The sequence below is a fragment of the Capricornis sumatraensis genome, chromosome 7, assembly GCF_032405125.1.
Source record: "Capricornis sumatraensis isolate serow.1 chromosome 7, serow.2, whole genome shotgun sequence".
Taxonomy (NCBI): domain Eukaryota; kingdom Metazoa; phylum Chordata; class Mammalia; order Artiodactyla; family Bovidae; genus Capricornis; species Capricornis sumatraensis.
Window position 1 is genome coordinate 117,769,568 of NC_091075.1, and position 13,441 is coordinate 117,783,008.

At 59.6% G+C, this 13,441-nt stretch overlaps 1 protein-coding gene across 1 annotated transcript in view; it reads right to left on the minus strand.

Annotated features, from left to right (window-relative positions):
- Positions 1–13,441, minus strand: part of HTT (huntingtin) — a 123,957-nt gene that overhangs the window by 8,308 nt on the left and 102,208 nt on the right. Inside the window, exons 45-56 of the mRNA XM_068974776.1 lie at positions 13,162–13,238; positions 11,945–12,083; positions 10,829–10,951; positions 8,913–9,126; positions 8,395–8,540; positions 6,644–6,821; positions 5,593–5,688; positions 4,979–5,166; positions 3,721–3,847; positions 1,814–1,914; positions 835–989; positions 422–561 (exon numbers count right to left, since the gene is read on the minus strand). Coding sequence (XP_068830877.1) covers positions 422–561; positions 835–989; positions 1,814–1,914; positions 3,721–3,847; positions 4,979–5,166; positions 5,593–5,688; positions 6,644–6,821; positions 8,395–8,540; positions 8,913–9,126; positions 10,829–10,951; positions 11,945–12,083; positions 13,162–13,238 — 1,684 coding nt within the window. The remainder of the gene's footprint in view (positions 1–421; positions 562–834; positions 990–1,813; positions 1,915–3,720; positions 3,848–4,978; positions 5,167–5,592; positions 5,689–6,643; positions 6,822–8,394; positions 8,541–8,912; positions 9,127–10,828; positions 10,952–11,944; positions 12,084–13,161; positions 13,239–13,441) is intronic.

Genomic DNA, 13,441 nt, shown 5'->3' on the forward strand with positions numbered 1-13,441 from the left:
CCCTCAGTGGGGAGTCCGTCCCCACACAGCCCTGAGTGCCCCCTCAGTGGGGAGTCCGTCCCCGCACAGCCCTGAGTGCCCCTCAGTGGGGAGTCCGTCCCCGCACAGCCCTGAGTGCCCCTCAGTGGGGAGCCCGTCCCCGCACAGCCCTGAGTGTCCCCTCAGTGGGGAGTCCGTCCCCGCACAGCATATGAAGCTGCAGGGCCAGCAGGGTGATGAGAACTATCACTTTTTCTCCATAACAAACCAGACTGAACAGGAACTGGCTGTGGGCTGAGCTGCAAAAGCTGGAGTGTTAGTGGTCGCTGACAAGGTGCCCACCGAGCCCCCACCTGGCGCTGGGACAGTCCAGCCGTGCTCATGGGCACAAGGAGCGGCTGACACCCCCACGCAACCCACCCTCCCCACGAGCCCCTGGAACCTGTGGTGGCTGGGGCTAGAGACGGGACGGGGTCCCACGCCTGGTATAGGTGGTGAGTGGCGGCGTTTTCTCTCCTGGAAACCATTGCTTGGATCTCCTGCTCGACAATCCCTCTGATGACACTCAGCTTCCTTCCAAACCTAAGTTCAGAGCAAAGGTTACCACCACACAGCTCCTCCAGAATCTTCAAAGTGAACCCCCTGGCTCCCAGCTTCGCTGCCAGGAAACGGCGCAGCCAAGGCCCTCGGGCCCTGCATAGGCGCCCCCTTAGCTCCGCTGGAGCCGGCCCCCGACACCGGAGGCCAGGTCGTCAGCCTCAGCCACCAAACCACCCTGGCAGCAAAGGAGAGGGCGCCCCAGCGCCTCCCTGCTCCCACACGGCCGTGCCCTGGGCACGTGCTTCCTGGGCCCACCTGGTGTCGAGGGCCTTCAGGGGCTTGTTCCGGGGCTGCTGCTCCAGGCAGCTCACGGCCGGGTTGCCGGCCACGGGCACGGTCATCGCGCTCAGCACCAAGGAGGTGATGGCCTGCACGGCCAGGACATGGATCTGTGTCCTCTCCATGTCCTCCTGGAAGGAGAGCCCCAGGTCACCAAGGCGTGCACCACAGCACACTACCTCCCCTGGGGCTGCCTAGCCAGGCGGCCTCACAGGCACGGGCCCCGAGCGGACAAACAGACGTGCCTTCCCGGCGGGGGTCCTGGGGCGTCTGCCTAAATTCACCAGAATCCACACACATCTGTGATCTGAGATAAATCTGATGGGCAAGTGGTTGCTTTTCCAAGCCAGCTTTCCTCCAAGCACAAACCTCCAAATAATAATTACTTTTTAAGAAACTGTCCTCAATTTCCTCACCAATTTTAGGGGCCCTGCATATGACAAGCTGCTAGCTCCTCTCCGGCGAAAGTCACTCCTGGTGACGTCTGACATATATACTCTCTGAACTGCCATTTCTGCCGCTTCATACCACACCTTCTACCTGAAGAACGTGTATCTGACAACTTTTAATATTTCAGGCTTTCCTGTATCAGAACATGTCTTTTTAAAGTACCATAATATGCATTAACACTCCAGGCCCCATAAAATTTTTGCAAAACAAGTCAAGAGAAATAAACACTAGTTATCATGCGTGGCCTCTAAGACACGTCTTTCCTTTTTGATGAAATGTTGCTACACACCACACCTGAGTGCTGAGAAGCAGAATGTAAGATATGTTTAAGGAAGGACACAATCCTGCGGCCTGGAGGAAGCACGCTGTGGCAAACGCCTTTGGGCCACGATCCTAGAGCACCCAGACCTTGGAACACCGACCAGGATGTGACTGGCCACCCGTTTACCACCCGGGTGAGACAGGTGGAAGGGCGTGCTGCCCTGGACCCCGCGCGCGGCCTTACTTCCGGGGGGCTCTCCTCCTGCTCCATCACGAGTGGCTGAGTCACCAGGACGCCGAGGAGGGTGGCCCATGTCTCCTCAAACTGGGTGCGGCTGGTCCACCCTGGAACGCGAGTGTCGCTTTAGACAGAGGGTCCCCACTGCTCCGCCTTCTCTGTGAGACGGGGCAGTGGGCACTGTGGCTCTCACTGGCCAGGTGCCCACACAGCCACTGCCCAGAGCCTCAGGACGGTGCTACGGTGCAGCCTCACTGCCGGCCGAGCCCAGCGGTGAGCAGACCGACACGGCTGAGTTCAGCCCAGATGGCCTGGTGCAAAGCGCCCTCTGGACCCTGCTGTGTGGACATCCGAGCGGGTGACGCTCAGATGGGGTCAGAGCACCCTCTGCCCTGCTCAGCAGGGGCTGGGACGGCCTTACTTGGAGTCATACCCCCAGCCCGTGTGGGTGTGTCCAGCCTCCACCGTGGACCACACCCGAACGGATGCACAGGCTGCCGTGTCAACTCTACGTCAGGGCAGTGCCATCGAAGCTCAGAGCAATGGCTGCCCTGGCCCCTCAAGAAGGATGGGAGGTCGAGACAGAGTGTAATCTATGGGGGAAGGCCAGTCCATGAGGAGGGCGTCTCGGGGGCCATTCTCAGGCACCACCGTTCCAAGGCACTCTCAAGGTGGTCCTGGGTGAGCAGTTATCCCAAGGGCCGTGACCCTAGGAGGGAGGAGGCCGTGCCACTTGAATCAGCACTACAAGGGGCAAGAATAGGGTGCCGAGAACAGAAAACCAAAGCCTCAAATGTCAGGAACTCTCTGGTGACCTGCACGTGGACAGACAGAGCGGCTGATTCAGGTACGGATCAGACACACACATGAGCTGAGACGGGAGGTCCAGACAGACACGCGCTGACTCCCATGGGAGGAAAGGGGAGCAACAAGGACAATGGGCAGCAGCGAAGCAGGCACCCGGAGAAACCTGCAGGCCGCCTCCAGGCACGCAGGGACTGACCACGCAGACGGGAAGGTACCCGAGACACATGGGCGCGGGGGTCCGGAGGGCTGCGGGAGGGGGGGGGCCGCCGGGGAGAGGGTGGAGAAGTTCCGAAAGCAGCGGCCTCAGACTGCTGCTCAGGCTTTGCTCACCGCTCGACTCAGGGAGGAGAGGTGGCAGCGAGATGTCTGCCGGCCCACGCCCCAGGGTCACCGCAGCACAAACCCCGTGGAGGCTGAGAGAGGACGGGCGCTGGGCAGAGGGGCCCGACGTGGGGCTGGGGCCGGGGTGGAGTCGCCATGCTGGGCGCAGCCTCTGCCACTGACAGCGCTCACGCACCAGGCCTACCCCCAGCCACGACACGTGGACGAAGGGGGTGAGCTTCCGCTACGCTGCAGGCAGCAAGGCGGCGTCCTGAGCGAAGCCTGGGGCCCTGCTGCTGACGGGGACGCTGTGCGTTAGGGCCCCTTCCGTTTCTAAGGTTGCAGCAGTTGTGGGAAACAGCCGCCATCCCCATGCCATGGACGGCAGAAGCGCAGTCCTAGGGGTCAAAGTGGCCTGCCCTGCCTCACGGAGCACACAGCTCTGTCTGGCACACGGGGGTCAGGGCGGCAGCGATTATAGGCGGCTCCCGCAGGGAACCCCGCACCCTCCAGCCGAGGGGTGGAGACACAGGCTGAACCCGGCTCAGCACCGCCCATCACGGGGGCACCGCCTGACCTGATCTGAACACGGGGAAAGAAACGCTCTCTCACACACACATGCACACACACTCGTCACCGTGACAGCTTTGTGTGTATTACAGAACGTATGCACACGATTGTGTCCTGCCTCAACTCCTCCCTGGAATAAAAGAAGGCAGATCCCACCACCGCCCCGGCTCCCGGCAGCCGTGTTAGGGCGATGCGCCCACAGGGCCCCAGCCTACCCAGCGTGTTGATGCGGTAGATGAACTCTTTAAAGACCTCCTTCTCCTGGAGGAACTCCACAGGGATCTCAGGGAACACTGTGCCGAAATCCCCGCCCGGTTTGGGTGACCATCCGAGTTTCCATACCTAAGAGGGTGGGAGAGAAACAGTGAAGGCAGGGTGGCCGGACGGGGAGGGCACCTGGAAATGCGCCTTCTCTCCCGACGGCTCCCTGGCTGCAGACATGGTTGAACGGGGGAGCTCTCTGAGTCCAGTGTCGTCGTCCCGCGCTGCTCCAGCGGCAGGAGCCCAGCTCCCAGCCAGCCCCTCGAGGGTGCGAGCCACCAGCCAGGGCTCGCGCTGGGTCCCTGAGTCCGGCCCCTGGCGCAGCAGCTCCAGCGCCTCTGGCACTCTCAGGGAGCCGCGTTGGGTGCAGCGCTCGTGCAAGGAGCCTCGCCTACGGGTGTGGTCTGTGCGAGCCAGAGAGCGGGGCCTCCGGACTGTGCCTTCCTGTACCTGCTCCCCACTCCCTCCCAAAGGTTCAACACCTGCGGGGACGGCCCGAGGGCGGCGCCAGCTCCTCGGCTCTCCTCCCAGTTCCACGGTGACCTCAGGACAGCAGCTGCTGGGCTTTCCCTTAGAAGGAGCCCCCAGTGGGACTTCTTCCCCTCCCACAGCAAAATCCTCTTCAAGCCAAGGGCCCCTCGCCTCCTCCGAGCAGCCACTGCAGAATCTCGAGCGTACAAAGGTTGCGCCCCCCGCAGCTGGCACGCGCCCTCCCCAGGTAGCAACAAGCACCCGCCTCAGGCCCCAGCCCGCCTCCCCTGGCCGGCTGCAGCCCCAACACCCTGCTTGTCCGGGCCCTGCCAGTTATCTGGAGCCAGGTCCTTTAACGATGCCCACTGGATTGTGGTTCCAGTTCCGAAGCCAGCTTTGGAAGAGCAGCTGAGCTGCGGCTGTGCCAAACCCCCAGGCCGCCCTGGGGTGACTGCTGACGGGTGTAATTTCTGCTCTCCCACTAAACAAACGGGTCTGATGACCTTAGAATCATGCCTGGCACCTGCTACGTAACTCCTCACCCCATTTCAGAGCACTTCTACTAACGGCCGAGCCACGTCACGCCCGAGGAACCCGGACGGGCGTCTTGACTGCACACAGGGCCCCGTCAGCGGGCATCGGAGTGCTCATGACCTGGCTTCCTGCTCAGGGACCCCCGAGTTGGGGGCCTGCCGAGAGTCTGCCTCGTTTCCGTCCTGCGCCAGGGGAGGGCAGACTCACCAGGGGCGGGACACGCGTGTAGCTGTTGACGAGGGGCAGGCGGGCCAAGCTGATGATGATGTTCCTGAGCACCGGTGTGAGGAACGCGGGCGTGTGGCTGTTCCTCTTATGGCCCAAGGCCAGCACCGACGGCAGGCACTCCACCATCTCGGCCACCATGCCACAGGCTGCAGCGATGTACTGAGGGGCTGAACAGACACCACCGTAAGAGAGGCCCCTTCTGTTGAAACACACCCCGAACCGCTGCCCCACCCCCGACCTGCCCGGCCTTGCAGGATGGGAGGCACAGGCCCACCACGTGCCAGAGACGTGACCTGTCATGGGCGCCTCACATGGACTCGTTTACTTCACCCTCCTGTAGCCCCATCAGCTGAGCGGGACACCCCCGCGGGGAGTGGGGTCACAGAGAGCCAGGTGGCGGAGCATGCCCACAGCGGGGTGGCGCTCCAGGACAAGCAGGATACAGCCGAGGTCGGGTCAAGCGTCCACAGCGACCGCGCGGGAGGCCTCTTCCGTGACCGAGTCTCAAGCCCCCGCAGGCGCGGCGGAAGAGGGGCGAGCCTGAGACTCACTCTGTGTGTCTGAGCCCACGCTGTCCTCTCTCTGAGACTCACTCTGTGTGTCTGAGCCCACGCTGTCCTCTCTGGCAGACCTGGGGACACTCGTCCTTCTTTCTGGACTAAGAAGCTGGTCCCCGGGCTGCACCACAACTAAGATCACAACAGAACAAACAGAAGCGTTCCAGAGCATGTCGACCGCTCCTTTCTGTTCAGATTTTTACATTCGTGCAGCCTTATGAACATTTCCCAAGTGACAGATTAGGTCGAAAGAGGTTGAAATTTCCTAGATTCAACTTGGGATGATTTCAGACCCACTAGACTCAGGTATCAATCTCTGGGTCAATCTAAAATGCACCAGGGTCTGAACTTCTACACTTGGATTCCCCAGTCCTTCTGCTCTCTGCCACCTCTGACCCTGAGGGCTTTCATCAGACAGCTCATGATCCATTATTGCTAACAGCATGTCTGGAGCCCCAAGAAGCTTGGCTTTGATAAATCACTCCCTGAATCCTCGTTTTCATGTTACTACAAATGCACAGATGAAAACAATTTAAACAATGAATCTTCAAAACACCACTCTATATTTAATTTAAAAATACAAAACATCAAGACACCCTCTCACATGTAAACTATAACACCCAATTTTAAAAACATTTTGGTTAATGACCCTTGTTAAGGACACTGTCCCTTGAAAAGAATAAGACACTTTTATTTCAAAATTAATGCAGTATAAAAACAAGCATTTCGACTATAAGAGAAAACAAGGAATTTTTTTGAACGTAATCTTATTAGTCTTATGATGATTTACGACTAAAAGAATGAAACAGTCAACCAGCACCAGAAATCAAAGGGCCATAAATTAGATGCATTTTTAAATGAAAGCTGAAATTCCAAATCTACACAGAAGCAACTTAAAGTTAAATTCTAGTGCCGACTCCAGGAGACTGGAGATGAAGGCAAGGCCCGTAAATCCTCCACCTCCTCACTCCCGAGTCCCAACTCAGCGCCTGGACAGCAGGTGGCAAGCAACCACTTGCGACTAGCCCTGCGGCGCTGACCGCCGCTTCAAGGGCCAAATGACAGCACGCCCCCGCCTCGGACTCACTGGCTTCCAGGATGAACCGCACACAGTGGATGAGGGAGCAGGCGTGGGTCACCATGTTGGGCGCGGCCAGCAGGCTCCAGAGGCCGGGCAGCTGCAGGGCCAGGCAGCAGCAGTCCAGGCCCGCCTGCAGGTCCAGGCTCAGCGGGACCCGTGCGTGGGTCAGGTGCCACGACAGCGCCTGTGGGGCGGGTCGTGTGAAGGAAGGCCCTGGGCCCCATCACGCCCCAGGGCCCGCCGTCGGGCACGTCCAGAGTGTCCTCCGGAGCCATGGCCTTGGGCCACCACCCCGAGCTCCTCTAGCCCAACCCAGACCCGCCTGCTCACTGGGGGACGCCCGCCTCATCTGGCTGCCCTGCCTTCAGCCTCCGCGCCGCCGGCTCTGACCACTCAGGCTGCGGGCCAGGCGCTCCCCTAGGACTGCCACAGCCCAGGGGCTCCCACAGTCCACAGCCCGGAGGTTCCCACAACCCAGGGGGGATCCAAAAGCTTGGGGGTCCCACAGTCTGGGGGGCTCCCAAAGCCCGGGGGTCCCACAGTCCACAGCCTGGGGGACCAACAGCCCAGGGGGGCTCCCAAAGCCCGGGAGTCCCACAGCCCAAAGCCCGGGGGCTCCCACAGCCCAGGGGGTGCTCCCAAAGCCCGGGGGTCCCACAGCCCACAGCCCGGGGGCTTCCACAGTCTGTGGGGCTCCCACAGCCCGGGGGTCCCACAGCCCACAGCCCGGGGGGCTCCCAGAGCCTGGGGCCTGGCCTTGGCCACAATCACAGAGGCTGAACCTGGCAGTGAGACTGTGCTGGCTGCTTCCCAGCGGGTTGAGCCTCTCAGCTCAGCTTCCCTCGTCTGTGAAACGGGACCAGCAGCTCTCACAGGGCTGCAGGGAGCCCTGAACGGGGCACTGCAGGGAGGGCTGCCCTGCCCACGGCGACGGCAGAGGCCTCTGCAAGGTCACCAGGTGCCTGTCTGCCAGCCTTCCTGCGGCCCCAGCGTCTGAAGGGCGGCGCCACAGCACTCGGGCTCGTCACCTCAGGAGCAGGCGTGAGTGCCCTCTGCATGCCGCTGTCTCCCCACGGCCAGGCGGCGGGCGTGTGGGCACTCTTCAGGTATCTGCCGCGCAGGGTGCAGGCCGGGCGCTTCTCCAGAGGGCGTATGAAAGGGCTGTGCCCCACCCTGAGCACACGCTTTGGGTTGGGGGTTATTTATAAGTGTTAACACCGAGAGCGTTCAATTCCTCACAGCTGAAAATTGCAGGCTTATTGTTCAATTTAAAATATAACAAACTTCTCAGATCACTACTTTTTAAGTATCTAACATTAGAACACACATGACTTTTTCTTCCTGGAAAAAATTTTAAATGGATGGTTTGTACTAAATCAAAAAACTTTCTCGGCATCAAGGAAACAGACTCAAAAATAAGTGAACAAGGCCTCCCTGCCCTGTACCTGGGAGACCCCGGGCAGGAGGCCAGGTCCCAGGTCTGACTCCTCAGAGCGCCCGCCCCCCAGCCCAGAGGCAGAGACGAGGGGAGGGGCTGCCAACCACGAGGCAGACTGCACAGCGGAGCAACCAGAGGAGGGGCCGCCCCAGCAGAGTGGGGGTGGGCGTGCTGCGGGATACGTCACTGTGGGAAGGTGGGCCTCGGTCAGGCTTCTGCCGGCCCCGCTGGGTTTCAGACAGAGGAGCCTCCTCCCTCTGCGGGCGGCGCCCTCAGACTTCCCGCCGCTCTGAGCCCAAGTTCCCGCACAGCGGCTTACCTCGAGGGTCATGACCACGAACTTCACGGTGTCCCTTTCCTTCTCAGGAGGAAGTTGCAAATGGCTGGGCAGCTTGGAGAACACCAGCAGGTACTGGGCCAGGGCCTGGGCCAGGGTGGTCAGAGTCCGATACAGCGCAGCATCCCCTGGAACAGAAGGGCCCGTGGGTGGACAAGCCCTCAGCAGAGCCCTGATCTTCCCCGCGAAGCTGACAGCGGCTGCAGACACGGCTCCTGGAATGCGCCACACACACCCCGCCGTCCCACGAGCCCAGGCCCTGTTTCCCGAGGCTGAGATTGCGCTCCTCGGGGCCCAGAGCCTGGGCCACGTCAAAGAATGGCAAAGCGGGACACACACCAAGGACACGCAGAGCCAGGGCCCAGGGCGGGCTCCCGGTTGCCTCTGTAAATGCCTCAGAGTGTTATTCCAGAGCGCTCACTGTACTTTCACCCGGGGCAAAGCCTAGCGTTGGCTCTGCAGCATTTTATAAAAATAAGAAGAGCTTTCAGTTTAGTTACCAAAGAGGTCATCCAGCTTGCTCCAGTAGGTGGCGGGTTGTGGGGGCAGGAACGGCTGGAAAGCTTGGTGGACGGTGGGAAGCTGCTGGACCACAACGGTCACGCGGTCCAGAGTCGCCATGCGAGCTGCTTCAAAAAGGGGGCTCCGCTGGCCCCCTGAGATCTCACGCATGCCCAGGCCCAGGCACGGCGCCAACAGGCTCAGGTTGAACTCCTGAATTAGGGCATTAGAGATTGAACAATGACTGTGACATGTGTTCAGTCAGGCAAGAGACACACAGCAGAGCGCAGAACAGACATTCGGAGATGGCAGGTAAGCACGGTGTCAGCGACTTGTGAACAAGTATCCTCTCCCGCTTCTTTCACAGATAACCGACCACCCCCGTCCAACATCCGACCAGTGAGGTATGTTTCTGGACTCTACTAGGTCCTTCAATTTTTATTTACTTATTCTGGCCGAGCCATGAGGCATGTGTGATCTCAGCTCCCCAGCCAAGGATGGAACCCACGCCCCCGAGTGGAAGCGCAGAGTCCTAACCACTGGACAGCCAGGCAAGTCCTGCGACTTTAATTTTAAAGAAATGTTTCTGCCTTCTTATTTATCTGAAGTCAAACTTAAATATGACGGAATTCTAACTGATACAGACACAAAAATCAAGCTGATGTGCCGCCCAGGAAATCAGTGGAACACCAAAGTCCCCAGTGTCTGAAAAAGACAAGTGATGTTTCAAAAGCAGCTGAAAGAAATCACAAGCAGGCATGGAAATGTGGCAAGTTTGATTGGAAAAACGGCACTCATTCGATAATGCTTCAATTTGCATTGCGCTCTGCCAGCTTTTGAAAGCCATTTAAGGATCTTTCCTGCTGATCTTTAGTTACCATTCAGAAAAGTGTGTCATCACCAGTGACCAAAACTGGGCCCTCTGGTACAGCCATTACAGCTGAGCCTTTCTTTAAAGCTGTTAAAAGTCTAATTAGCAAATTTGGAAAATTCATGAATCAGTTATTAAGTAAGCTTATCATTTACCAGCAAATCAGCTTCCACTGAATGGCTTTTAAAATGATTTTAGCAAACTGATCCTACTGTTCTTTTTCCAGGGAGCTTTTGTTTTCACGCTGATTGGAGGGTCAGCGCTTGGAACACGCGGCTCCGTGGTTGCACCCTGAGGCTCTGTGTCACGCCTGGGCTGTCCCCTGGGCCCCTACTTCACTCCCCCTTGGTCTACTCAAGGCAGCACCATGACCCCTGAAGGCTTATCAGCTGCTGGTCCCAGGAGGGCTGAGAGGGGACCTGCCAAGACTGTGGCCAGCTCCACACAGCAGCCCGCGGGGGCCTCGCTGAATGCACTGGGTGCAGGGAGGGGCTTCCTAGTTTCCAGAACGTCATCACAGAGTCTGCTCCATCACGCGCCGCAACACCTACCACCTGTCAGGGGCACGAGACAAGCAGGCAGACCTCACTACAATTCAAGGGAGCCTGCTTCCTTCAGGTTCCCAGGGGGTGCTAGTGGCAAGGAATCCACCTGCCAACACAGGAGACACACGAGGTGCCAGCGTGATCCCTGGGGTGGCAAGATCCCTGGAGAAGGGAATGGCGACCCACTGCAGTATTCCTGCCTGGAGAATTCCAGGGGCAGAGGAGCCAGTGGGCTACAGTCCATGGGGTCGCCAAAAGTCGGACACACCTGAGTGACTAACACCTATAACTGATTTCCTTTACTTGCGTGAAAGGGTGAGTTAAACACGACGCCCCCCTTCAGGACTCTCGGGGGCTGAGATCACATGCTCCATCAGGCTCCCTGCCTCTAAGACACGAAGGTGAGGGGTGTGCACCGCAAGCGGCCACACGGCAGCGGAGCAGAGCAGGCCCGCGCAGCGACGAAAGCGACCCAGGCCCGCGTCCCCGGCCCCCGTACCGAGTGCATCACGAAGGCGCCCAGGTCGCCCGCGGGGATCCGGCTCACCAGCTCTGCGCCTTCCAGCAGGGCAGAGTCTGACCGAGTCCAGCACTGGGCCTTCACCAGCTGCACGTACCAGTCCTGGGCAGAAGGGGAGGAGAGGGCAGGCTGCGGCCGCGCGGGCTCTCGGGACTGCAAATTGGCCACCAGTCTCTGCGCTGCCTGACCCTCACGCCCACGGCCCAACCTGAGGGCACTGGGCTGTCGCTGGGCCACGACCAACCCTCAGTGAGACCAGATGCCGGCCGCGCTGCCTGATCCTCACGTCCACGGCCCAGCCCGAGGGCACCAGGCTGTCCCTGGGCCACGACCGACCCTCAGTCAGACTGGATGCCGGCCGTCACCACTCCCCGGGCCCTCCTATGGGAGCAGCCACGAGGGCGGTGACGTGGACTTGTCACCTGTCCACACCACCTCCTCTCATCTGCTGAAGGCACCGCTGTCCCTGAGCCTCAGCCTTGCCCCGAGGCAGCAGGCCCACCTCTGTCCACCCTGCTGGGCACCGCACCCGTCACCTCCGGGCGTCTACTCTGCTCCCTCTCCCCAGGGCCAGCGCCATGGACGTGAGGATAAGTCACGCCTGAGAACTGTGGCCTGGGTCTCACTAGTCCCTGCTTGGGCTGCTGGATTCTGGGGTCCAACGACATATTTAAAACTGAACTCTCTCCCAGAAAGGAGAGCAGCCAGACTCTGCCAGAGCTCTGAACGGGCCCCAGCTCTGAGGTGAGTGGTTCCCAACCCAGGACAAGGTGCCCGGGCCCGCGGGTGGGGTGTGGATACACACGGGTCAGCAGGCCTAAGCAGAGGAGACAACTCGGGTGGTGGGCCACAGACACCGTGTTCCGATTCCATCGGCCACCCAACCTTCAGCCCCTGCTAAAAGCCAGGGCCGGACTGCACAGCCCTGTCACCGATGCTACTGTGCCCACCGCCAGCAAGAACTGGGGCAGGCTGAGGGCCCTCGGGGGCCGCGCTGGGCACCGGGACAGCCTGCCACCCGAGCCACCCCACAGCCCAGGCGGACAGCAGTCCTCAGCAACCCGAGGGCCGGGGTGTCAACATGCAGACACTTACTTTGTCAGGATTCACTGCCTCCAGTGCCAGGGGCCCATCCCCGTCCAGGGGGTGGGACGTGACGGGGGGCGTGGGGCCATGTGACCCCGGTGCAGTGGCGAGACGAAGCCTGTCCAGCAGGGAGAAGAGCCTCTGGTGTCTGGAAGCCAATCACAGGCGGGTTAGAAGCTGACGGGCTCCTCCAGCGAGACGAGATGAGCCTGAAACTGCGCAGAGCTGTTTCTCACCAACACTCACACAAGTCACGGTGCAAAGTCAGGCCCAGGTGACAGGCCACCTCCACAGAGACGTGGCCCGTTAGCGTTCTCCAGAAACCACATTCACACCGAGCAGTGCCGCAGGGACACACAGCGTGACAGCCACACAGCGCTGCTCATGAACCCACAGTGGACCAGGTATGACCCCAGTGCACAAAATCTACTCAGTCTCCACATAATACACAGTTTACACCCATCTACATTCATTTCATGAACGAATCACCTCATCTGGCACAGGGTATTTTTATTCTTCCTCATCTAGGGATGAAAAGAGAAAGTTTGACCTCCCACCACTTGTTTTGAGAACAACAAAGTTCTGATGCAGACTACAATGTAAGTTACTCCACGTACTGACAAGTCACCTAAGGCCATACACTGCCCAGCAAGTCCTGTCCCTCCGAGTTAAACCATCAACTGCTACTCCTGAGATAGCAGTCGCAGCACACTGACCCAGCTCTCTCGCACACATCTTCCCTACTGTGCAGGAGAGAAGGTGAAGCTCCCTTTTATTCTGCAGTGATGGAAATACACTCACGTCATAGATATCAGGATTTCAGATAAAGGCCTCTAAGGCTCTGCAGACAAAAGGAGGTGATAGATGGCTATGGAGAGAGAACGCTGATGAGCTGTAGATACACTTCTGGGTAACGTGTCTCAGCTCTGTTGTCTAACTCAGCGATGGGATCATAGGTTTTGATCCTCACTAAGACAGAGCTGATCACCGGTACTTCCACTCAGAGCAGACGGTAAGTGAGAGCTATGTCGATACGCACCCTTCTCAGCCACGGGACTAACAGGGCAGAGCGGGTCTGCACTCTGCACACAGACACCAGTAATCTTGAAGGCTCTGTCGAGGCCCATCTGCCACCCAGAACGCACGTCCCTCTCTTGCCCTGTGAGGCTGCACCCTTGCGAACCCTCGTCTCCACGCCCGCAACGAGGAGCCCGGCCCCGCGTTACCTCTGTGCTGACCCGCTGCTCTGCAGGTGCTCCTGGATGCGGATCAGCTCCTCCGCCGGCAGCTGGGCCGTGCTGCTCTAGAGGAGACAAGACCACGTCAGCGTGTGCGACGCACAGGAGGTCAGAACCACCGTGCTCATCTACAAAATGCAACAGCTGCGTCCGGCTCCTGGGAGCAGAGGCGGACTGGAAGCGCAGGAAGCACAGATGCCAGACACACGAGAAGGACCGACGCAGCCGTGCGGCACCTTCCCTCGCGGCTGTGAAGACGCCGCCTGTG